Raw genomic sequence first — 25,912 nt, forward strand, 5'->3', positions numbered from 1 at the left:
CTGGGCCAGACCAGGACGCGGAGAGGCCGGCCGGGGGGGCGTGTCCTGCAGAAGCTCCCTCCGTGCTGTGCGGGACCGGTGGGGTAGGTCGGGCGAGCCCTGGCCCGGACGCCGCTCGCTGTGTGACCTTGAGCGACTCAGATCGGTGCATGAAGTTTCTGGGGTTGTAAGATGAAAGAGGCGATCTAGGTGATCCCCGAGGGTCCTTGCTGTGTTAGAAAGCAGTGATTTGGCTAAGTAGATCTTAGTGATTTGAAAGCAAGTATGCTGGAAGTTGCCTCTGATTTGGAGGCAGTTGCTTTCTAGCTTTGTGTTAATTGGAGAGGCCGCTAGGATGGCTAGTGGATCACGCACGGACCCACGAATAGACTGTGGAGCTGTGATTCTGAATCCTTGGAAATTGAGGACAGGCACACTCCGTAACGTGCTCCACGATCAAACTGACTGTGTAATAAACATGAACGTGGGCAGAAAGTTGCCAAAGGAAAAGAAAAAACGTAGAGAATAAATCAAATGAATAAAACTTGGCTGGAGGGGGGTGTTTAAAATAGAACACACCGAAAATGTTGTGGCAGTGTCTTAGCTTTTGTTAAGCAAGAAAGACAGCCTTTGCCGTATTTGAGCCTCACAACACACTGGAGGGAAGTGGTATTTGTCCCGGCCTCACTATTTAAGAAGTTGAGGCCTAGAACCTGAGACAGTACGTTCTGAAAAGATATTTAATTATTAATCAGAAAAGTAACGCCTGGGTTCACACTACCTGTAAGGTGGAGCCAGAGCTTGTGCTTGACAGATCACAGCTTTTCTAGATTTCACTTAATTGTGGTTGAAAATTTAGCTTTCTGTTTCATCACCAGAGTTTAGGTTCACAGGAAACAGGAGGAAAGGACAGAAAATGAAAAGAAAGCTTTAAATAATGAAATAGTTGAAAAGATAACATGAATATAATTAGGAAAGCGGAAATTGCTGCTAAAGGTGGGTAAAACTCAAGCAAGATGATGAAAAGTGTTTAGCATTAGTTACTATCACTGTTCAGACCAGTGAAGAATAGAATGTTGTGTGCTTCATTTCTAAGACATCTGAGGAAATACAATAGATTCTTGATAAACTGGAGAAATGGAATGCTGGGGTGGCGTAAATGAAGTAAGGAATAGGAATAGAAATCGAAAGAAGCTACTGGGAGCTTTCAAGGTCAGAGACATGAGAGAGTAGCAAAAATGTTATCTTTACAGAATGGCAGCTGGCTCGGGTTGCTAGCTCAATGGCACAGTGCCTGCCTACAATGCAGAACACCTGGGTTTGATCCTGGCACTGGGCAGGGGGAATCTTTAGGCAGCAGTGGCATAATTTACCTGTAGTCTTCACACATGGAGGGCTGAGGCAGGAGGATCACTTGAGCCCAGAAGTTTGATGTTAACCTGGGAAACAGTAAGACCCCTGTGTCTTTTTAAAAACAAGGTTGTTTTTTTGGGGTTTTTTCATTTGTTTTTTAGTGTAATGAAACTATTACATTCATTGAGAAGGGAAGATGAACATTTTTAGAATATTTTTAAAAGAGTATGTGCATTTCACTTGTGAAAGCTATTGTTCTTTCTTGTTTCAGTCTTTGGAGGATTGTCCTATAGATGAAGATGAAGATGCGTTTCAGGGCCTTGGAGAAGAAGATGAAGAGATTGATCAGTTCAATGATGATACATTTGGGTCAGGTGCGATTGGTGAGTGATGTTTCTCGGTTGCAGTATTACCTTGTTCTTCTCAAGTGCTTTGTCTTGGGAGTGACCTCATTCATTCCTTTGACAATAGTCCCTTTTGATTTCAGTCAGGATATTATGCCCTTCACTTAGAGTAGTTCACCTTCTGCCTTGCAACTCTGGGTGTCTTTTGCTGCCATAAAGCCATGGTTCTTTGAGTGAGGGGTCCCCCAACCCTGATAGCTGTTGGTAGCCTGTTTGGAAGCCCGAGACACAACAGGAGATGAGTGGCAGGAAAGGGGCTCGCATTGCTGTCAGCACCTGGGCTCCACCTCCTGTCAGACCTGTGGCATCAGACTCAGGGAGCTTGAACCCAGCCCTCATTGCGCGTACAAGGGCTGTAGGTTGCAAGCTTCTTTGAATCATCCCAAACCATATCCTCACCCCTACCCTGAAAAATTGTCTTCTGTGAAACCGTTCTCGGGTACCACAAGGCTGGGGCCTCTTCTCTAAGTCCTGTGCCTCTCAGCTCTGTGATCTCCGCCATTCGGCTACCACTACTAAGGAATTCAAATGTTTAGGGAAGTGGACTTTTAAAAGAGATATTCCTAGGTGAGGAAAAGTTTAATGGCAGGGTACACAACTTTATCAGACTGGTGGAAATCCAGGTTCTAGTGTGTGGGCATGTGTGTGTTTGAAAATTCCGCCCGCCGATACTACATTCCACAGCCATTGGTTATCTTAGAGTATCTTCAGTAAGACAGCTTATATGGCAGGAGTGGTGGTGCTAGGAAGTCTTCTTAACTTACAGGTGAAATTTTCCCCATCCCAAGATACAGAAAAGTATAGAAGTTGAAAGGTGTAAAAGCTAAATTGGACTTAAAGCCAGAGCTTAAGTGCTGAGATGAAAAGTTGACAAAGCAATCCTAATGATAAAATTGGAGAACAAATTTACTTAGAATAACTTTGGAGCAAGTAGACTAATAAAATGTGTACTTTTTAAAAAAAATGACTAGGTAAGAGTCAGTGCAGGTATTTTTGCTTTGACTTGGCATCGTAAAGCTGCAGTCTCGGTATTCGTGTTGGGGTAAGTATGTGTGATTTCTTTGGAACTGCAGCACGTCCATCTTACATCAGTGCTCACAGTTAAGCTGAAACAGAAGATTGAGCAGTGTGAATGATTCCAAGAGGCTCAGTAGCAAAAACAAGTCAGTATCATCAGGTGCTCTGATAGGTACTGGTTTTGCAGTGAGCAAACAGCTTACAGTTGTTAACACTTGCCCAGAGATGAGTGAGCTGGCTGAGGTGAAAAATTTGTCACTGCAGTCAGGATTTTCAGGATTCCATAGAGAACTAAAACTGTCCTCACAGGGCCCAGGATTTTAGCTCCATGGAACCGTGCCTGCCTTGCAGGTATAGGGTCCTAAGTTCAATCCCTGGTACCAGAAAAAAGGAAAAAGAAACTGCCCTCACAAAGAGCAGCAAGAGAAATGTCAAAAGTAGAAGCTAGACTCATTGCAGGGGGAATTAAAGACCATTTGTAGTCGAGCCTTCGTTCAGGGACGAGAGGATCCAAGAGGGTGACAGGATCCAGGATGCCGTGCACTCTCCATGGAGATGGAAGGAGAGCTGTGCAGAGCAGAATACAGACACAGGTGGCAGTGTACACGTGCGTCACTGGCTTGGACATCAGCCCCAGTGTAGTTGGGACACCGCGATGGTGGTGTGGGTTATTGACCCAAATGCTTCACTTTTACTCCTGGTAGACTTTTTGCCCTTCATAGTGAAAAGCCCACTTGTTGTCCCTTCGTTTAAACTTATTTCTAAGTGGAAAATGAACTTCCCACCCATCTCCCAAGTTGGGAGCATGTGTCCAGTGAACAGGAGGATCTCATGAGCCCCCTGGGTCTTGGTGTCACTGCTTCTGACCTGAGCTGCACTCTTCCAGATGACGACTGGCAGGAAGCGCACGAGCGCCTGGCCGAGCTGGAAGAGAAGCTGCCGGCGGCAGCCAGTGAGCCAGCGGGCAATGGGGAGAGGGATGAGATGGACCTGCTGGGTGACCACGAAGAGAACCTGGCTGAAAGGCTCAGCAAGATGGTGATCGAGAACGAGCTAGAAGATCCCGCTATCATGAGAGCAGTGCAGACTAGGCCGGTTTTGCAAGTGAGTAAGTTACCCTGGTTTGAGAACTAAAGAGACTAATTAAGAGTCAGCTGTTAAGCTTTGCCTTTACAAATTACATGTGCCTTGGAAAGCTGATAATACAATTTCGGCCGATAGCAACCCTAGAAGGTAAAGTTAGAGAATCGTGTGCACTCTGGAGCCCTGTCACTTCTTATGCTCGAGTAGTTGAAAACAGGGTGTGGTGGCACACACCTGTCATCCCAGCACTCGCGAAGCTGAGGCAGGAGGATCACCTTGAGTTAGCGGACAGCCTGAACTGCATAGCGAGACCATGTCTTTAAAAAAGTAGTTGAGGCTCTTTTGGACCTGTGATCCCCAACAGCAAATGAGTCATTCTGAGAGCTACATGATTCCAGACTTTGTGCGCCTGTTCTCCTTTTCCGGTAGCCTCAACCAGGAAGTCTGAATTCCAGCATCTGGGATGGATCCGAAGTTCTGAGGCGAATCCGAGGACCGCTGCTTGCTCAGGTATTGCGGGGGCTCTCTGCAGTATCCAGGATGTTAAGTTGGCGCCTGTGGTGCCCTCCCTTACTGTAAGCACACATAGGCTTACATCATTGGCCAGCACCGTGTCTGCTGCTGCCTGCAGTACATACACAGCCTGAACCCCCGGGGAGGACTTGAAAGGGAGCAGCTAGAGCTCCCCTCTCGGTCAGCGTGTGGCTCGAGTGACTTAAAACGTCCTGGCAGAACTCTAGGGGCAGAGAAGAAAGAGATAAGGGCCTGCCAGTGATGGGATGTGGTGCACGTTGTTGACTGTAGAGGGACAACACGGAGGCGTTAGGCGAGTGTCAGACTGCGGTGTCTTCATTGTGGTGGCAGGTCCATTATTCTGCGTATTTGACAAAACTCAATTATGTACCAAAACAGGCGGATTTTACTATACATCTAAGGAAATTTGTTTTGAGTAATTGCTCAAGATATTTTCAGCAGCTGTCAAAATTATTGATACAGCATTTCCAGGTAGCTGTTTTCAGTCCGCTTCTTACCCGCTTCCGTGCTCAGGAAGTGCCCACGGTGTCTGTGCTGGAGTATGCCTTGCTGCAGAGGCCCCCGCAGGGCCCGGAGGACGGGCGGGACCTCTCGGAGCGCGCACTGCCGCGGCGGTCGACGTCACCTGTCATCGGGAGTCCGCCTGTGCGAGCTGTCCCCATCGGCACCCCACCTAAGCAGATGGCTGTGCCCAGCTTTAACCAACAGGTACCTCTCTTTAACAGGCACCCAGCCCAGGACACTGGGAATCTGGGCACGATTACTCGGGAAATGGGCGATGCTGGGAGGAGGGGGAAGTTCGGGGTAGGCATTAGATTAGAGAGAAAAGTAGCCGTTAGCGGAGATGTTAGTAAGGAGAGACACAGTCCCTAGTACCTTTGCTGCTGTTGTTGCTGCTGCCTTTTCACTGGGGGAGACAAGGGTAGTGCCCACATCTGTGCAGACGTCCTCTGTGGACTGTTTCTGGCTGCCCTGCACACTGGCGGAGAGAGAAGCGAAAGCTGGGGGGAGTGGGAACACTCAGCATTGTCCACACCCCTTTTTACCTTTAAGATATCCCTGCTTTCCCTAGAGCCTGTGCAGTCCTGTTCCATAGACTTTCCTCCACCTGAAACCAGCAGCTGAAAAGGAAGGCCAATTTGGAAGGTATGGGGGGAGGGTGGTGTTGGAACGGCCTAGTTAGGCTCCCGGCCTATGACACGGTGGAGTCATACATATCACGGCAGTGCTGAGCATGGCGGCCGTATCACAAGGCCTTGGAATAGGACCTAGCTCCTCCTCCAGCTTTCTTACCATTCCATGTCCCTCACTGCTACCAAACAGATCCTCTTGGAGAGAATGTGCAGGTCAGAACATCATCTGGTCCCTCCCTCAGGTAGCATGGAAGGGTGGGGACAGTTGGACAGTTAGGCGCATCTTCCTCAGTTACAGTGACACTGAGAGGAAGTGACCGGAGGCTCTGTGTCTGAACTTGTAGCCATAGCAATTGGCTTAGAGGTAGGGCTTTGCGTTGAGTTCTGTGTCTCTGCCAGTCCTGGAGGGGAGGGCGTGCGGGGGAAGAGGAGCTGATTTCATTGAGTGCAGTTGTACATATGTTTGTCCTCATAGATTCTGTGTCCGAAGCCTGTCCACATCCGGCCCCCGATGCCACCACGTTATCCTGCTCCCTATGGCGAGAGGATGTCTCCTAACCAGCTCTGCAGTGTCCCGGTATGTCACGGTACAGCCCGACAGAATGGTCCCTGCCTGTGTGATCACTGCTAGGACACAGAAGTGCTGACATCTCCTGAGTGTCATTTATCCTTTCTTTAAAACAACCTCTGTACTTACTTGAATTTCTGGATCCCCGGGTCAGAATACCTAGTGCACTTGTTACTCTTTTCTTAAAACAAACAAAGCTCGTTCTCATCAGCTTCCTTCCTACTACTGTAGTTCCTCGGTGTTTTGCTTTCTTTTTTTTCCTCTTATTTTTTCATATTTCTTGGTCGTCGTTTCTAGCGTTACTTCTTTATATTCCTTCAGTAGAAAGCTCTGCTGTTTTGAGTTTTTATATCCAAGTTTATACTGCGTTTCTTCTGAGCATCCACACTGAATAACCTGTCTCGTCATATGGATATAATTTTCTCTTTTTTGTTGTAGAATTCTTCCCTGCTGGGCCACCCTTTTCCTCCTAGCGTCCCTCCTGTTCTCAGCCCCCTCCAGAGAGCACAGCTTCTTGGAGGAGCTCAGGTAAGCGTGTGCGGGACCCACCGGAAGGAACTCCTGCTGTCCTGCGTGGACGCGAGCCCCTTCTCCACGGGGAACCCTTGCCGTCTGGTTTCTTCTCCGTTTCCACACGGTGATGGATGGGAACAGTCTTCACTTTGCCATGGTTGGGAGCAGGGGTCTTCTGGACTGCTTGGCCCTAAGCTCTTGTCCTGTTTGCAGCTGCAGCCTGGACGGATGTCTCCCAGCCAGTTCGCACGAGTTCCTGGGTTCGTCGGGAGCCCTCTTGCTGCCATGAACCCCAAGCTGCTGCAAGGCAGAGTTGGGCAGATGCTCCCTCCGGCGCCTGGCTTCCGTGCCTTCCTCAGTGCCCCGGCCCCCACCACGCCGCCTCCGCCCGGCCCGGGGCCTCACCTGCAAACCCTACGGTACAGCAGCAGAAGCGGGCGCGCCTGTCCCCGGCTGGACCTCTTAGTTTTCTCATGCCTTTGCCAAGTGAGATACTTGAGGATGCGTTTGGATCTCCAATTTGGCAATCAGGAAAATGTTTGACAGTCTGTGGGCTTTCTTGTATTTCCCTCAAGAGCTTTGTGCTTCCTGTGCACGGTGCAAGTTAATTACCTGTTACTTCTTCTAAAATTAGTTGTGTCTCCCTTGGTGTTCATCTGACACATACACGGTGCTGATCCCTTAGGAACCGGGGAGCTGAGAGAGCGATGCTCAAGAAGTAGCTAGCTAACCCCTGCGCTAGCCAGGCTGTCTCCATCTACCCTCTGGTTTGTAACAAGGGGTTCCAGTTCCTCCTTTGGCAAATTTGTTACGTTGTATATATCATAAAAGGGTTCCCAAGGGAGACAATCAATAGAAGATACATAAATGGAAAGGGTTTGTTTTAAGGAGTTGACTGGGGTGGTCCTGAGGCTGGCAACTCATAAGTACCTGGCCGGCAGCCGGCCGCAGACATTGTGAGAGGTGAAGGCGGCAACTTGAGCTAGAAATACATGGCAAGCAGCAGGCTGGAGACTCGGCAGGCCTTCTGTGTTGTGATGCAGTCTTCCTGGAGACACTTAGGTGTGTCTTCTTCAAGCCTGTACCCTGTGGGGCAGGGGCTGCCCACACTAGAGGTTTGGAGCACGGTCTCTCTCAGAGCCAGTTAATGGTAAATACTGATCACGTGTGTAAAGCGCTTTCACAGCAGCATCTACACCAGGCTCTAATCAAATAACGGTGCTATAGCAAAGCCAGGCCAGCATGAAGTTAACCCTCACCCACATATTTTTTCTATCATTCTTGTACAAAGCTGAGTACATTAAACCCATTTACAGATTCCTATTCCCTGAAAAATGACACATTGTTTATTACTAATGCCCTGAATTTTCGTGACTGTCCTCTCAGGAGCTCAGAACTGGTCTTTGTGAAGATGTGTTAAAATGACATTTCTTTTGCTGTGAGAGTCTCTTTAGAACAGACTGCCCAATCCCACAAACAAGCCTGCAAAGTTACTCCGTACTGGCTTTTTCACAGTTTCACATCCTCGGTGTGGCAGAGTTGAGAACCCCGTTTCCTTTTCCTTTTCCTTAGGTCTCAGGCCCCGATGTTTAGAGCAGACACGACTCACCTTCACCCCCAACACCGGCGACTCCTGCATCAGAGGCAGCAGCAGAACCGGAAGTGAGTGCCCACCCCTCTGATTTCTCTGACGAGGCAGAAGGACGCCGTCCACTCAGTTTGCTTTCTTCGTGTTTCTTTAGTATGGAGCTTATTTCGCTCCATGGTGAATTCGTGTCATAAGTGCTCTCATTTTGTGGTTTTCATACACTACTTTCTAATCAAGTTATCAGTGAGTTTCCAGCCTATCACACTTCTTTTGATCACATATCAGAATTAAAGTTGAGCTGTGATTTTTCTTCAGGAAGCATTTTCTACTCCTTGTTGTCTTGGCTCAGAGGTGGTCTTAAAATGCAGCGGCCACCCTTGCATTCAGGTCTCATGTGAACATAGTAGTGGCCGTTCTTTTACTTTTACCTCAAGTTGTATGATCCTTATTCAGTAAATATAAATACGTATGTATGTGGCCCCAGCTGTGTACCAGACACCGTGATAGGTTGTGAGGATTTACAAAAGAACAGGACAGATAAAGCCTCTGCCTTCACGGTCTATATAAAGTAATTCTATAATTATGCTGCTATATCAAATAAGGGAACTAAACATAACTGAGGTTTCTTCACCCACCAATTTTATTTTTCTGTGAGCGTGTGTGATTCCTTCTCACTTTCAGAAATACCTTGGAATTATATTTGCAGGGGAAAAGAAGAACCAGCATGGAGGTGGAGTCTCATACAAGACTTAAAAAGTACCAGGTACTTAGGGAAAGAGTAATGCATTTGACTCTATTAAAATATTAAACTTGGCGCTCACTTTGGCAACACATATACTAAAATATTAAACCTCGAGGCCAGGAATTTAGCTCAGCAGCGCCACGCATGCCTCACAAGCTCAAGGTCCTGGGTTCAATTGCTGGTATGGAAAACAAAATTATGAAACCTCTGTATAACAAAAGACATTCGTAGACATGTAACTCTTGTGGGAGAAACCCAGGTGGTCTTAAAGATGAAAAGATGTTCGGGCTCACTCCTGGTGGAAGCATGCATATGAGGCTCGGACAGCCACTCGCCATCAGGCCAGACACCAAGTGTCTCACCACTTGCTTTTGGCAAGGCTGCAGTATACAGCTTCTCGAGAGAATTTGGCCGTAGGTAATGAAAGTTGAAAATGTGGTTCTGCCACATCCTAGCAGTTCTGTTTTTCAGGGTATATTAGAAACATCAAAAAACATGAAAAGCATAGTACTGGGTAAAGAAGCAAGGAGCAGAAGTACATCTACTACCATTGATGGAAAATTTAAAGTCATACAGGAATGGTAGAAGGCACATGAGTAATACAGGTATGAAAACATTTGACGAGGATTCCTGCTTGGCGGGAAGATAGACACGAGTAATTCACCTGTAAATAGATTTGGGGGAAGATTCCTATCGGGCGGAATAGGGGTTGCTCTTGAGGCGCCTGTGTGAGGTGGTGGCTTGGTGGTAGAGCATTTGCCTCGCTTAGTGAGGCCCTGGCTTCCATCGCCAGCAGTAAAGATACCAGAAAAGTAAAGATACCAGTCCAGAGGGTACCAGAGGGCCTTCAGTCAGCATAGTACTTTAATAATGTGTAATAGTCAAGCAATGTGGCCAGATTTCTCCACTAAGCCTTGATAGCGGGTAGATATTTTGTGATTTTCAGTGAGCTAGATCTCACAGTTGGCTCTGTATAGGAACCCCACTCTGCATGGGATGCCTCTGATTGCTGTTGGCTGCGGTTTGTTGCCTTCAAATGGAGCAAAGGAAACGCCTGTCACAGGAGTGCTAGAGCTGGTGCGGAAGTCTGCAGATGAATGTGCCGAGCACATGGGACTCAGATCCTGGTTTCATTTCCTTGATTGTCATGGTAGACCTCTCTTCTTTTACACTCCGAAGATTCAGTTCTTTTTCCCTCCTCCAGCAGAGCAAACCACTGCCATGTTTTACTCCCGTATTGCTGAAAGGCATGGCTCATGTACCCCTTGTTTTTCAGTCAACATCGGAACCTCAATGGTACTGGAGACAGAGGGGGTCACCGGAGCAGTCAGCAGGATCACCTCCGGAAGGACCCCTATGCCAACCTCATGCTGCAGCGGGAAAAGGACTGGGTCTCTAAAATCCAGATGATGCAGCTGCAGAGCACTGACCCCTACCTGGATGATTTCTATTACCAGGTGAGTCCTCGGTGCTAGTTTTGAGAACAACAGTTTGACCCCTTTCACTAATGAGGATGTTCACATAAATACTGGCAGAATTGGCCATGAAACAGGCTAAGCAAATTCTGTCTTTTTAAGGCAGAAACTCAAGCTGTCTGCTCTCAAAGCAGCGCTTTCAGTCCCCTTCAGCATCAGTAGCCTGATTAAGAATTATGGCAAGTCTGAACTGAAGAAATCTCCATTGAGTAACATTTTGGAAGGCTGAGGATTTGGGGGAGGCTTTTGTGTATTTTGACAGGAAGGACTGTATGGTCCTGTGGATTGAACCCTAGGCCTCAGTCATGCCACGACCCTGAGCTGCAGACACCCCTAGACCAAAGGCTAGGGCTGTTCAATAAAGAGAATTTATAGCAATCTAACAAAAACTAGACATGGGGCTGGAGTTTTGGACTTTGTTGCTAGAGTTTGGGTTTGGTTTTTTTGGTTTTTTTCCAACATCTTCCTGTATGCATTCTTTTATTGGTACATTTTAAATATAACGATAACATTCATCACGGGGTCCGTGTACCCACATGTGGGAAAAGTGAGCTGCAAAGCAATGGTAGAACACCTGCTTGTCGTGGACAGGGCCCTGAGCTTGATCCCTGGCCCTGCAAATAAAGCAAAGTGTGCACATCTTTAGTATTGAAGTCATGTTGCTGCCCGTGGTGTAGATTAGTCATGTGACAGCGAGGGCAGCCGCTGCCTCCGCATGTTGTGGAGCTGACCGTCTTCTCGTGTGGCAGAATTACTTTGAGAAACTGGAGAAACTGTCTGCTGCTGAAGAAATGCAAGGTGACGGCCCTAAAAAGGAGCGCACCAAGCTCATCACCCCGCAGGTGGCCAAGCTGGAGCACGCCTACAAGCCGGGTGAGCCAGCCCGCAGGAGGGCGGAGGTGCTGGCAGGGATTCGCAGCAGGCCATGCAGGATCGGCCTTCAGGGCCCTTTATTGAGATTCCATCGTTCCCTTGGGCCTGTTACAGGGTTAACTGCCTCTAAAATAGATAAGGGGGACTCCTTTAGTTTTCTGCATAGTTATTACAGCTAAAAGATGAAAAAGGGTATATTTCTGATAATTGATTTTCATAGTAAATTAGTAAACCACTAATGAAGAACAGAAAGTAATGATCTTTAAATGCTGCCTCCTGGCATTGCTGAGTTTTTATTCTGTCGTCGCCTTTGTCCTTGCAGTGCAGTTCGAGGGCTCTCTGGGGAAGCTCACCGTCTCCAGTGTGAATAATCCTCGAAAAATGATTGATGCCGTGGTGCCAGCGCGGAGTGAGGACGACGTGAGTGCACAGATTTGTGTTTTGCGAGCATGTGAGCTGTCGCCAGCTCTCCTGGGTCCACTATGGGCCGAGCCCAGGTGTGGCGGGGCCAGTGCCTCCTGTCGTCCTAAATTCCCTCGGATGCGCTCAGGTATTAGCACCGCCGGTCAGGGCCAGGGTGGAGCTCTCCAGCCACCAACAGCATCTGCTGACTCCTGTTTGCTCTTTAAAACCAGTTACTACTGTATTTTCTGTGCGTTTTCAGATTTTCCCGATCCCTTCATTCTCCTTTGTACTCGGGAATCACTTTCAGAATCTGAGTTCAGTTTCATAGTTCGTGAGCACCTCAATTGACCTTTGTCAGAGCATTGTTTGGAGTTTTGGAAAGTCAAGATGATTTTCACATCTTCACATTTTAACAATCGACCCTACAGATGCACAGCTGGTGATTTGTTCCTGGCAGAGGTGGAGTTGACACTGAATATTCTTGTCTTTTTTAGGAGACAAAAGAAAAACAAGTTCGAGACAAGAGAAGAAAAACACTTGTCATAATTGAGAAAGTAAGGTTTAGAACTTCTTGCTCGGGTTTCGGGTTTGCCTGGGCTTTGGACCCAAAACATGCAGAGCAGCAGTGAAGCGTTGCTGCCTGATTCAGTTGGGTGTGCAGTCTTGGAAGGCGCCTGCTGTGTTGCGAGCACATGGAAGGCTGGTGGTGCCTCTTGCTGGGGCGTGCTGGGGTTCAGGCTGGAGATGTGGGGGTTCTGCTCAGGTCCACTTAGGAGCTGAGTGTGTCTGGGAAGGTCAGCTTTCCAACCTGGCAAAGTGGGAGTAAACATTACATTGCTTTGCCTATTGATTAAGTCAGTTAAGTGAGTTCACAGGTAATAAATGCTGGACATTCCCAGTGCAGAGGAAAAGGATGATGTGCACACACATTGGCCAGTCGGGTTTTTTTGTTTGTTTTGTATTTTTGAGAATGGGGGCTTGCTGTGTAGTTCAGGCTGGCCTTGAACTCACTATGCAGCCTAGGCTGGCCTCGATCTACCTAAGCCTCCTGAGTGCTGGGATTACAGATCGCGACACCCTGCCCAGCTTGGCAGTTGGTTTATAAAAACATGCAATGTTGCAGAACCGTAGGACACAGTTGATTAGAACACCAACTCTTCAGGCTGTAAATCATGTTTTCCGTTTCTGAGTGAATTTGTGACTTGGGGTAAGTTGTTTTTTGGTTTTGTTTGTTTGCTTGCTTGCTTTTATGGATGGAACCCAGGGCCTTTGCCCCATGCTACATCCCCCAGCCCACTTTTTCTTTTAAGGCAGGGTCTTGCTGGATTGTCTAGACTGGGCTTGAACTTGGGATACTCCTGCCTCAGCCAACCGTGTGTTACAGGCCTAACTCGGGCTTAGGAGTGGGGCTGGCTCCTTTGCTGCTGTTTCTGCCTGAAAAATGGAGATGCTGATGGCATTTTTCTCACCGAGGTGCAGCGGGTACACAGTGCACCCCTAGGAGAGTCCACTCCGGACGTTTCCACAGATACAAGGTGTCCTTGGGCAGTAGTGCAAAGTGTCTCAGTTGTGGCTCTGGTGTTGCTGCTGGACCATTTGGAAAGTAATTATTTCACTGTCTTCAGCTGTTAGGTCAGGGGGCAATGAAGAATGGTGCCTGAAGAGTTGGTTAAGTTGCTTCTAGTTTTCTGCATTTTAAAGAGCAGGTTTTTTCTTAATTTCAAGTTCACTGTGCATTTTAGCCCTCGGCTCTGCAGCAGTTCATCCTGAACTGTGGCTTTAGCACACGTCCTCTGCCAGCCTGACCTGGCTGCTGTGGCCACCTTGTGTCTCCTCAGACCTACAGTCTACTCCTGGACGTGGAGGATTACGAGCGGCGTTACCTCCTGAGCCTAGAAGAGGACCGGCCTGCCCTGGCGGACGAAAGAAAGCACAAAGTCTGTGGCATGTACGACAACTTGCGGGGCAAGCTGCCTGGGCAGGACAGGTGGGCACCGTGTGGGAGAGGGGAACGCGCCGCAACTGACTCCTCACCAACCAAGCTTTGCCCTTTCTGCCTCTCCCTACTTCCTCTCTAAGCCCAGAATATACCTTTTCAGCCAAACCCAGTAGCATTTCATGTAAAATGTTTGTAACCCTTCCTGGCCAGGGGGAGAAAAAACTTGTTATCCTGAATTCAACAAATATAGCACCTACCACGCTGGGTGTCAGAGATTCCTCAGGGAATGTTGTTGGATTTGTTTTGGGGCTATTAAGTTGTATCTGGTTTATGATTATTAGTATGTTCAACTTTGTGATCCTTTTTTTTTGGGGGGGTGTATTTTGAGACAGGATCCCACTATGTAGTTCAGGCTGGCCTCAAACTCATAGCAGTCCTCCTGCCTCAGCCTCCCAAGTGCTAGGATTACAGGCGTGAACCACCATGCCTAGCCCTCAGCCTTGTAATCTTTAGGTATCTGCTTTCCTACTGAGATGGGGACTATAAACATTTCTGTGTCCTCAGGATTTCCAGAGAATGTGCATGTCTGGGAACCATGTCCATGGAGACCATGCCTTAACTTTGTGTGTCTATGTCTGTGTCTATGTCTACGTCTCCCCATTACCGGAACAGAAACCCGCTGACAATGGCCATTCTAAAACCCTAAACGCATGCATCTATTGCCCATCCATCCCTCTCCACCGCTTTGTCCTGAAACTCTTGGTTCTTCGAGGGTAGGACAAGCGCTTCCTTTCCCACACATGCTCTGTAGAGCAGGCACACGGGGAGTAAATGCAGTCTCTCCACAAGTTGACACAGTGTGCAGCCTTTTAGATGCGAATAAGTGAAGTACATTTATTAACACAGAAGAGTTTTCACAATAAAAAACACCCAGTTACACAGCCATAAGAGCTCTGTGGGCCTGTTGTTTTATAAAAGAAAAAAGCTCTTCAAAATGTTAACTCTTAAAATCAACTCAGGTCAGGTTATGAATGTTTGTATTGTATTTTGCTTATATATTTTCAGATACTGTTTTTTTAACTCCGTAGTATTTTTGTAAGTCACTTAAAAGTTTAGTCATGAGGACCAGGGATTTAGATCAGCGGCACCACCGCCTGCCTCACAAGCGCAAGGTCCTGAGTTCGATACCCGGTACCCACTGGGGATTTAGCTCAGCAGCACCATGCTTGCCTCATGAGTTCAATCCATGGTACCAAAAAAAAGTTAATCATGGGAATCACACGTGTGCTTGGTGCGTGACTTGTGAAACGATGATTAGTAGCCACATTTGCGAATCTTGAGATTGGACTTTTTGCTGTGGGTGGAGCTGGAGGGTACCAGTGTGTGAAGAGCAGTGTACTGTGTCCATCAGCAGCGTCGGCCAGGGAATAAAGACGAGGGCCCGCTGCTCTCCTGACCTCAGGCTGTGTCTGTCCCCTGCAGGCCCAGTGACGACCACTTTGTGCAGATCATGTCCATCCGGAAAGGGAAGAGAATGGTCGCCCGCATCCTCCCCTTCCTCTCCACAGAGCAGGCGGCTGACGTCCTCATGACGACCGCTCGGAACCTCCCTTTCCTCATCAAGAAGGACGCACAAGATGAGGTGATCACCATGTGGGACGTCTTTCCTCAGAATTGGCTCCATAACTGATAAGATTGCAAGAATCCAAACTTCTTCCTCTCCTCCCTTTTGTCTTGCTTTGTCTAGACTTTGGCCATACGATTTGACTAAAGCAAAAACCTTAATATTCCATGACTGTTACTTTGAGTCCCACATCTGGTTGAGTAGTTTTTGTCCCTAAACATGCGGAAATCAACAGTCCACCCTGCTTGACACAGTCGTGGAGATGCAATCTGTTAACAGAATCGCTTGGGAAATAAAATAACTTGGCCCTCCCTCAGAACGCTGAATCAGTGTGTAGAAGATGAATCAGGGCTTTTGTATTTTTAACGAGGTAATTCGGCTGAATCGGGTCCTTGTCTTGGCTCTTTCGTGGGTATAAAGCATCATTCACTGGACCTTTGTCAGCAGGCCAGTAGCCCTGCTGGAAAGGTGTCCCACAAGAGTCAGACCAGGGTTCAACTGTATGATTTAAACTAGTCTGACATTTAAAATGACCATCATCGAATTTACAAATTTCTCTTGACATTTGCTGATCCTTGTCACACCTCTTGAAAAACTAGCAAATTTTACAATACTCTTAGGAAGTTTGAAACAAGAAATTGATAAAGGTAGCAGAAAGGACAAATGTTAAGCGAGAGATTCAGAATGATAAAATACATGTGAACCAATCTATTGTCCACTACAATAACTATCTGGGTGATTAGTCCAGAGAAAAGCAGGGTGCTGGGTCCCTTGTAAGTGGTGAATGAAAGAGTTGGAAATTACTCCTTCTGTGGACCCTTGAAATTTTAGCAGATAGAAAACTAAATAAATTTAGGTCTTATTAGAAAATGACAGTAGAATGAGACAAGAGTATTTTTCAAAGACTCCAAGAATGAAAAATAGATCAAAGGAAAATTTAATGAGTTGAGGTCCTAAAAGATAGAAGACCAGATTGAAAAATTACAGCAATTCTAGAGCAGATTGTATTGAATATAGTACTACTCAGTACCAGGCTCTAGTTCAGAACTTGGAAATTCATCACCTTGTTCTAGGTGCCCAAGGCCAGGGACACAAAAAAGCCTGCCTTTCTGGTGCTCATCTGCAGTGAGCAAAACATGGTTAATCATAGAGGCCAACTTTCTAAACTTTGTGCATTAAAGAAAGTAGAATGTGTCTCTGAAAACCATTTTCTGGAAGTTACAGCTGGTTCCAGGTCTGAGGCCCAAAATGTACAGAATAACCCTAGAGTGTTTTGTGTCAAAAGCAAGCAAAGTAGCTGAGTGAGGTGGCACACGCCTGAAATCCCAGCACTTAGGATGTGAGGCGTGTCACAGAGGATGTCCAGGCCAGCCTGAACTGCAGAGAGAGACCTTACCTCAAAAAAACTGAAGGAAAAAAATAAGCAAGTTAAGTGTTCGATTTCTAGGACCCTTGGGAGGCGCCGCCAAAAGTTGGTTTAATCTGACCAGGCTCCTGTTAACTAAAAATAGTGTAATTTGCATCAAGAAAATTACAGTAGTGGCCTAAAATAAATGTGTTCAATTTAATGAACTCATAATGATATCAGCAGTACGTTGATCACCTTTGAGATTGCTAAGCCATCTACTCATCCTGAAACTGGTAAGTAAAGGAAGAATGTCAAGCATTTATCCTGCCTTTCCATTATAAGCAGAAGTCATGGTAACTGACAAGTTGGTAATACAAACTTCTTGATAGAAGTTCAGCAAGTACAAGAAAGCAAAAGTAGAAAATAACCATATCGTAAGCTTTAATGGAAAAATAATCTAGACAGTGATCCTTACTGGCTGCGAGAAGCACTGGGTAAGAAGTGGATGGGAAATTGTACAGTTAGCCTCTCACTTGGTGCGCTCCCTGACAATGCACGGAAAAGCACACGGCTCGCCCCTCCCCACCACGGAACCTAAAGCCGATCACCCTTGTAATTCACGGCAGTGAGTGGGGAAAGAGCCGTGGGCAGCGGGACCTGTGGAACGGAAGCCACATAGGCATAGTTGGCCAGATCCAAGCTAGGGACCAAATGACCCGTGGCTTGTTCAACAGATAAAGGGCGTAAGAAGAGGAGACAGCTTGTGGCTAAGGACCTCTTAGGGATTTTAAAGCCTCTCGGCCAAGTGCATAGCATGGCACTTGTTTGAATCAGAATTCAGACAAATCGGCTGCCAAAAGATGTATTTGAGACAGTTGGAGAAAATTGGAACTTGGAGTAGACATTAGTGGACACTAAGAAGTTATTGTTGATTTTCTGAGGTGTAGCGTTGTGAGAGATTTTGTTAGCGGTGCAGATGGAAGTAACCTGGGTGAATCTTCCCTGCTAAAGGAGGAGCGCAGGTTTGCTGAGTGAAAGAACGCTGGTAATTTGGCTGTAGGGTTTGGGTTAGCTGTTCTTTGTACCTTACATATTGTTATAAATGACTAATAGCACATTTACTTAGGCCACAAAAGGGGTGGAGTCCCATCCTTGTGTGCCATTTAAATATCACTTCAGCTTTTCCATGAAACAGGTACTGACTTCCTGTGTGTTGTACAACCTGGTTCCGTCGGTGTCTACTTTAACCTAGTCTGTGCTACATGACACAAAGGAGGAAGCACCCCCAGCTTCTGGTTTTAGCTACCTGCTATGTAGCTCTGCTCCCGAGCTTCCCTAATAAGTATCATTTCTACATTTCGTCCCTGAGCTGTACAAAGCATAAGCCAGGTACGATGCGGTCTGAAAATCTTTCTCGGTAATCGTGCAGCACTCTGCAGCCCCTAGACTGCTTCCTCAGTTTCCCGCCTCCCCATGCACTTCATCTTCCTGACAGCAGTTAAATATTTGTGGAATGAGCTGCAGTGCTGGCCTTGGTCCCTGGGAAGGGAGTGAGGAGTTCGCCCTCGGTTCTCACGAGTCTCAGGGTATCCGGCGCACACGGGAGCAGGGTCCCAGCCGCCAGCCTAGCATATCCTCCTTCCTGAGCCCGCCCAAGAGCAAGCACAGCCCTGCGTCCCACCCACCGTGCCCTGACTGAGGCAGGCAGAGCAGGCTAGAGGGTGTAACGCTCTGCTGTGGGTTTTCTCCGCAGGTACTGCCGTGCCTGCTGAGTCCCTTCTCTGTCCTCCTCTATCATCTTCCACCGCTGACCGTCACGAGCCTTCTGCAGCAGCTGATGAATCTACCTCAGAGTGCAGCCGCCCCAGCGCCCTGCAACCCTCACCTCGCTGCTGTGCTCCAGAACAAGGTGCCCTGCCCCTCCGTGCGTGGTCCCAGGGCAGCGGCCTTTTGGAGGAGGCCTCTTTCAGTCAGGAGTCACAATGCGCCCCCGTAACAGTGGCTTCAACACAGTGGGTCCTCCGTGTCGCGCGTGAGACAGCTCTGCCTTAGCAGCTCCTGGCATTTATGTTGGGGGAACCATCCGGGCTGCTTCGGCTTCCTCCTCCTCCCATCCTCCACGGCAGCTGGGACGTCCAGGGCCGACTCCGGTCCAAGATGGTGTGGGGTTTTAAGACCTGGGATTGAACCAGGACAAGGGGTGCAGGAGTCAGGTGTGGCGCAGCCATCCGTCTGCTTTGTCAGGACCTTTTCAGGAGTTCTCAGCAGCTTGTCCGTGTGGGTGGCAGGACTTGGTCCCGTGAGCCCGCCCGCTGCAGGCTTCCGTTCACGCCACTGTCTGCGTCCGCCAGTGCTGGCCATGAAGGGCAGGGCCGTTACCCTAGACAGGCAGCTCCGGGTGGTCTAACTCCTAGACCTCCGGGTTCATCCTTGTCAGGTTAAGGTCGGATCGATTTTGCTTCCCCTTCTACCCCTCGCGTCTTTCCTGTCCTTCGATTCCCTTCCATATCCACAAAGTCTACCTCCCTGCTGCCTATCATCTTTTACTTTGCTCTTCATTTCTATTTTGGTTTCTCATATAAGAGAAACAATGCAATATTTAACCTCCTTTGTCTTATTGGTTCATTTAAAGTGCATCCATTTTCCTACAAATGACTCAGGTTTATTCTTAATGGCTGAGCAGTGCCCCGTTGTATATAAATACCACATTTTCTTTATCCGTTCACCTGTTGATGGGCATAGGGGTCGCTTCCATGACTTAGTTCTTGGAAATTCTGCTGTAGACATTGTGTGCATATATCGCTGTAACATGACTCCTTTAACTCTTTCAGGAAGAGACCTAGATGGAGGTAATCGGGTCAAATGGCATTTCTAGTTACTTTTTTGAGGAGTCTCCATAGTGCCTCTCATAGTGGTTGTACCATTTTACACTCCACCCGCACTGGGAATGTAAAGGGATCCTTTTTCCTGCAGCCTCACCAGTATTTGTTGTTTGATTTCTTGATAGATGGAATCTCAGTGTTGCTCTGATTTGCGTGTCTCTGGTGGCCAGAGATGTTGAGCACAGGTTTGTGCATTCCGTTGTCCTTCTGAGAATTGTCTGTTCGTCTCAGTTGCCCATTTTTTTATTGGATCTTACATTGGGGGAGAGGAGTCTAAATTTTTAGTTCTTTATATGGTCTCCATACTAGTCCGCTCTCCCTGAAGTGGCTGGCAAAAGCCTTCCCCTTTCCATAGGTTACGTCTTCGCTCTGTGACCTGTTTCCTGTGCTGTGCAGAAGTTTTTCTCCCTCGGTTGCTCCGGTGATTGCTGGTGTTCTTACACACTGCTGGGGTTCTGTCCAGGGAGGCCTTGCCTGCACCTACATCTTCAAGAATTTTACCTATTTTATCTTCCAGCAGATTCAGTGTTTCTACTTTATATTTAGGTCTTTGATCCATTTTGATTTTATTTTAGTACCGGGTGAGATATGGGTCTAGATTCCTTCTGCATGTGGAAAGCTGGTTTTCCCAGCACCATTTGCTGAAGAGGCTTTCTTTTGTCCATTTATGTCTTTGGCCCTTTGTCAGTGATCAGTGGCTGAATGTGTGTGGTTGTTACTGTTTCCTCTGTTTTAGTCCATTGATCTACATGTGTGTTTTTGTGCCAGAACGATGCTGGGTTTTGTTTGTTTGTTTTTGTTTTTTGTACCAGGGATCGAACTTGGGTCCTTGCACTTGTGAGGCAGGCAGTGGAACCACTGAGCTAAATCCCTGGCTATGCTATTTTTAATCTTTACAGATTTGTAATATAACTTGAAATCCAGAATTGTGATGCCTCCTTCTTTGCTCTTGTTACCCAAGATTGCCTTTGGTGTTCTGGGCCGTTTTTAGTTGGATATGTTTTAGGACAGTTTTTTTCTTTGAAGAATTCTGTTGGTCTTTCGATTGAGATTGCATTAAATATGTGCATCATTTTTTGTAATGTGGCCATTTTGACTATATTAGTTCTGCCTCTCCAGGCAAAGGGGACAGCTTTCCATTTTCTGATGTCATCATTAGTCTCTTTTTTTCCAGCATTTTATAGTGTTCATTATAAAACTTTTATTTCCTTGATTAGGTGTATAATTTTTGTAATCTTAATTTTTTTTCTCAGATTCACTGTTGGTTATATGGAACACTTGATTTTGTGACTTTTGTCTTTGTTCACGTAGTGTATTATGTTTATTAATGTATGTGTATTAAACCATCCTCGCCTCCCTGGGCTGAAGCCAATGTGGCCACGGTGCATGATCTTTTTCATGGTTTGCTTCATTCTGTCTGTCAGTGTCTTGTTGACGATTTTTGCACGTATATTCATTCAGGAGCTTGGCCTGTGGTTTTCTTTTTTGCTAATCCTTGTCCAGTTTTGCTGCCAGCGTGAGTTTGGCGGTGCCCCTTCCCTTTCAGTTCCATGAATGGGACTGGAGTCCTTGTGCTACATCTGCCCTGAAGTTCTGGTGGACCTTGGCAAGGACTCCATCAGCTCCAGGGCTCTCCTCAGTCGGGGGGGGGGGTTATTACCACCTCTTTCTCAGTGCCTATCACAGAGGTCTATTCAGAGGTTTTATATCTTCTTGGTTCAGTTTTGATAATTCATATGCATGTAGGAGTTTCTCCGTTTCATCTAGCTTCCCCAATTATTAGAATATAAATTTTCAAAATAGCTCCTGCAAGCGTCTGAATTTTGGCAGTGTTGTAATTTTACCTTTCTCATTTCTTTTCTTTTTTTTTTTTTTTTTTTTTTTTTTTTTTTTTAGGCTTTCTTTTGTCCATTTATGTCTTTGGCCCTTTGTCAGTGATCAGTGGCTGAATGTGTGTGGTTGTTACTGTTTCCTCTGTTTTAGTCCATTGATCTACATGTGTGTTTTTGTGCCAGAACGATGCTGGGTTTTGTTTGTTTGTTTTTGTTTTTTGTACCAGGGATCGAACTTGGGTCCTTGCACTTGTGAGGCAGGCAGTGGAACCACTGAGCTAAATCCCTGGCTATGCTATTTTTAATCTTTACAGATTTGTAATATAACTTGAAATCCAGAATTGTGATGCCTCCTTCTTTGCTCTTGTTACCCAAGATTGCCTTTGGTGTTCTGGGCCGTTTTTAGTTGGATATGTTTTAGGACAGTTTTTTTCTTTGAAGAATTCTGTTGGTCTTTCGATTGAGATTGCATTAAATATGTGCATCATTTTTTGTAATGTGGCCATTTTGACTATATTAGTTCTGCCTCTCCAGGCAAAGGGGACAGCTTTCCATTTTCTGATGTCATCATTAGTCTCTTTTTTTCCAGCATTTTATAGTGTTCATTATAAAACTTTTATTTCCTTGATTAGGTGTATAATTTTTGTAATCTTAATTTTTTTTCTCAGATTCACTGTTGGTTATATGGAACACTTGATTTTGTGACTTTTGTCTTTGTTCACGTAGTGTATTATGTTTATTAATGTATGTGTATTAAACCATCCTCGCCTCCCTGGGCTGAAGCCAATGTGGCCACGGTGCATGATCTTTTTCATGGTTTGCTTCATTCTGTCTGTCAGTGTCTTGTTGACGATTTTTGCACGTATATTCATTCAGGAGCTTGGCCTGTGGTTTTCTTTTTTGCTAATCCTTGTCCAGTTTTGCTGCCAGCGTGAGTTTGGCGGTGCCCCTTCCCTTTCAGTTCCATGAATGGGACTGGAGTCCTTGTGCTACATCTGCCCTGAAGTTCTGGTGGACCTTGGCAAGGACTCCATCAGCTCCAGGGCTCTCCTCAGTCGGGGGGGGGGGTTATTACCACCTCTTTCTCAGTGCCTATCACAGAGGTCTATTCAGAGGTTTTATATCTTCTTGGTTCAGTTTTGATAATTCATATGCATGTAGGAGTTTCTCCGTTTCATCTAGCTTCCCCAATTATTAGAATATAAATTTTCAAAATAGCTCCTGCAAGCGTCTGAATTTTGGCAGTGTTGTAATTTTACCTTTCTCATTTCTTTTCTTTTTTTTTTTTTTTTTTTTTTTTTTTTTTTTTAAGGGTCTCATTGTGTAGTTGAGACTGACCTGGAACTCACTATGTAGCCCAGGCTGGTCTCGAACTCACAGTGATCCTCCTGCCTCAGCCTCCCAAGTGCTGGGGTTGCAGGCATGCGCCACCACACCTGGCTTACCTTTCTCATTTCTAATTGCATTGGTGCTGATTTTTCTTTCATGAGGGAAATTTGTGGAAAGGCAAGGGTTATCTTCAGGAGGGTAAACTCAGGTGATTGGAATCGCAAAATTCTGCCAGAATTGTGATCTCATACACTTAACCTATAGACTACTATTACTGCCACTGAATAAAACAAATTTTCATGTGTTTCAGTTTCTACGTCATGCTGCTGAATTTTAATAATTGTAGGTACAGTGTTTGGATCTGTTTTGAATCTTTCCTGCTTTTTCATTTTTTAGATTCCTTCGCAGCCTCTACATTTCCATTCAAGTATCCCTTTTTAAGGAAATTTTCTCAGTTTATATACTGATCTGATAATTTCCTTTACCTTTCTTGCTATTTTTTTTTCTTTATTCTAAAAATCTTTCTCATTTAATGCTTTTCCTGGGAACTTTTTCTTGGCTTCCTTGTCTATTTGGTTCTTATAAATACGAGAAAAGCAGAAATGCCCACAGGGCCATGGCAGGGGTCCTGCTTTCCCCTCCAGGAGGGCAGAGAGAGGCGCTGGGCACCCACTGAGCTGCACGGCCTCCTGGCTGCCCTCTGGCTACTGTGCAAGGGGAGCCCTGGGGACCTGGGCTGTGGGAGGAGGGCCAGGCGCTGAACCCGCTTCCCTCTGTTTCCACAGTTCGGCCTCTCGCTGCTTCTCACCCTCCTGAGCCGGGTCGAAGACCTGCAGAGCTCCGAGCCCCCGACAGAGCCTGCGCGCGGTGTCCAGTGGTCAGTACGGCCCCGGCCGGCAGCCCTCTGGGTCGTCTGCGCTTGGGTTTCTCCTCACTGTTGCTTTGTTCCCCCATCAGGACGGAGATGATGTTTATGGCCACCCGAGAACTTCTGCGGATCCCCCAAGCCGCCCTGGCCAAGCCCGTCTCCATCCCCACAAACCTAGTGTCCCTTTTTTCTCGCTATGTTGACCAGCAGAAACTGACCTTGTTGGAGACGAAGCTCCAGTAAGTTGGGGGCTGTTTGAGTTGCGCATTAGGAGTGTGAGGCGGGTGGGCGGGGTGGGACGAGCTGAAGGTGCAGAAAAAGAAAAGACAACGTCCACCAGGCACTTGGGGGGACACTGCCCTGAGAGCCTGTGCCCCAGCAGTGAAGAGGGCTGAGGAGAGGCACCGGGGTCGGCACCAGAATTCTCAGAGGATGGAGGAGACGCTCCTGACTCAGCTTGTCTGTCTCCACCCTCAGGTTGGTTCAGGGCATCCGATGAGGTCTCCGACTGTGTCCTTACCTCCTGTAGCTGCCGTCTGCACTGCTCCACGCCACCGCACGCCGAGGGAGTGTCGTCACGAGGGCAGGCAGCTGTCCTCGGAGCAGACGTGCCTCGTGGGGTCGCATCCCGAGGCAGGACCGTCAGGACACATGGCCGGGTGATTCCCCCCTGGGCCCCTCTTTTCTGTCTGTGTTACATTTCTGCATGTCCTTTCCCGGGTTCTGCACAGTTTTGCATTTTCTTTGCCCTAGAGCCACAGAGATACCTCCCTTTATTCCACCACACTACTGCAGTTCAGGGTAGACCACAGCCTGCCAAACAGGGTCCTCCCTTGTCCTGCTGAAGACTGTCGTTGTCGCCCCATATTAACTCGACTTAGGTGGGCCAGTTGGGTAGAACTCACGACAGGTTCACACACACCCGGTGTGCGCGCTGATCCCCTGAGCACAGACCAGCAGATGACCCTCGCTCTCGCCTCCGCCTCGTCGTTATTTTGGTGGGTCCCCTCGTCCTAGCATAAATTCAGGGTGTGCAGCACTTGGAATGAAATCCCAATCTTTGCCTGGCTGCGGCTCTGGGCCAAGAGCTCCTCCCCTCCCCCCACCCCTCCCCTCCTTCGTCCCCCCCTTCCCCCACTCTGTCCTCCTAGCGGCAGCCTCAGGCCTGTCCCTGTCCCTGTCCGTGTCCCTGTCCCTGTCCCTGTGTGCACTGCACCTCTTCCCCTGGTGACCGCGGCCAGTCCTGCTGCACCCCTCATGAGTCCCGGCCCCCCAGGCTGAGCGAGACCTTGGTGGCTGCGCTCCCCCAGCACCTCGCCTTTTCGAATGTAGTCGGTCAGGCCGGCCTTTCCCGAGTGCCCATTCTCAGTCCCTGTGCTCCTGCCTTCGTCATCTACTGACCCTCTCTGGCCTCCCTCCCTCGCCGATCAAGTGAACACTTGACGGCTATTTTTTCCTAACTACTTTATCTTGTTTGGTTCTAATTAATGAAAATAAAAGTTTCTAAATTTACATTTTTATAGGGTATTGTAAATAAAAACAAATTGTATACTTGAAGGCGGAGCCCGTTGTTCTTGTTTCTGAGCTGGCCCTCTGTGCGCCTGGCGTGGTCCTGATGCCACAACAAAGCCCCCGAAGCAGGGACGGTGAGGATGTTGCTGCCTGAGTCTGCTTTCTCTGGTGTATTTTAGACTCGTCTTAAATGCTCACTGTGAAAGACTAGGCGGACAAGTAGAGAAAGGCAGAAAGTTGGGACGGGAGCTTTTGCATAATGCTTACTGTTTTCCTGAGGGAAAGACAGGCTCTAACTAGCCGGCCTGAGGTGATGCACTAGCAGGCTGCAGAGCGGGGATCCCACCAAACTGCTGAGAAGTAAGAAAATTATCCTGTAGCAAAAGACTTATTCTTAGTCGTACACACTTGTGATCGTAGCACCCAGGAGGCTGAGCCAGGAGGATTGCAAGTTCAAGCCTAGTCCTGGCACCTTAGCAAGACCCTATCTCAGAAGGGCTGGGTAGGGCTGGGGATTTAGCTGTCCTGCAAGGGCAAGGTCCTGAGTTCAATCCCTGGTACCAAAAAAAAAAAGGAAGCAGAAGTGCTGGAGATGTAGTTCAGTCTGAAGTTCTTGGGATCAGAAAACTTGAGTACTTCCCCACTTAACGTGGCTGTAATTCACATGATACTCGCTGATTTTAGCATCACACAGTATGTGCTAGCTCTTGTTCTAGGCACTTTAAGACTTCATAACAAAGGCAGTATTGATTTCTCTACTAAATGTAATATGTTGAAAGTAATCACATTTGAGTGTTGTCTAAAATAATTTACAGCAATTGGCATAGTTAAGAGCTGACGTCAATGTATGCAGTGCCCTTGAGACGACCCTAGCGAGTGACAGGTGACCATGAACATCGTAGGTCTGGTAA

The 25,912-nt window shown here is 47.3% G+C and overlaps 1 protein-coding gene across 1 annotated transcript; it reads left to right on the forward strand.

The window, feature by feature from the left end:
* Window positions 1–6: 6 nt before the first annotated feature.
* Patl1 (PAT1 homolog 1, processing body mRNA decay factor) lies at window positions 7–25,014 on the forward strand. Its single transcript, XM_010633095.3, has 20 exons — window positions 7–83; window positions 1,604–1,715; window positions 3,640–3,857; window positions 4,266–4,346; window positions 4,884–5,078; window positions 5,979–6,080; window positions 6,510–6,599; window positions 6,798–7,003; window positions 8,157–8,246; window positions 8,879–8,935; window positions 10,191–10,371; window positions 11,139–11,262; window positions 11,585–11,682; window positions 12,162–12,221; window positions 13,506–13,654; window positions 15,089–15,248; window positions 18,332–18,487; window positions 23,407–23,498; window positions 23,579–23,728; window positions 23,967–25,014. The coding sequence occupies exons 3-20, from the start codon at window positions 3,738–3,740 to the stop codon at window positions 23,986–23,988; spliced, it is 2,133 nt and encodes a 710-aa protein (XP_010631397.1). The 5' UTR covers window positions 7–83; window positions 1,604–1,715; window positions 3,640–3,737; the 3' UTR covers window positions 23,989–25,014.
* Window positions 25,015–25,912: the final 898 nt, after the last annotated feature.

This window comes from Fukomys damarensis, unplaced genomic scaffold, assembly GCF_012274545.1.
Source record: "Fukomys damarensis isolate Sample0158 unplaced genomic scaffold, DMR_v1.0_HiC HiC_scaffold_27, whole genome shotgun sequence".
NCBI classification, from domain to species: Eukaryota; Metazoa; Chordata; class Mammalia; order Rodentia; family Bathyergidae; genus Fukomys; species Fukomys damarensis.

Bases quoted from the DNA above. Each gene is read 5' to 3' on its own strand.
- Patl1 (XM_010633095.3), top strand. From the start codon at position 3,738: ATGGACCTGCTGGGTGACCACGAAGAGAACCTGGCTGAAAGGCTCAGC. The intron at 6,081-6,509 runs GTATGTCACGGT...TTTTTGTTGTAG, and splicing joins ACCAGCTCTGCAGTGTCCCG to AATTCTTCCCTGCTGGGCCA. The intron at 8,936-10,190 runs GTACTTAGGGAA...CTTGTTTTTCAG, and splicing joins CAAGACTTAAAAAGTACCAG to TCAACATCGGAACCTCAATG.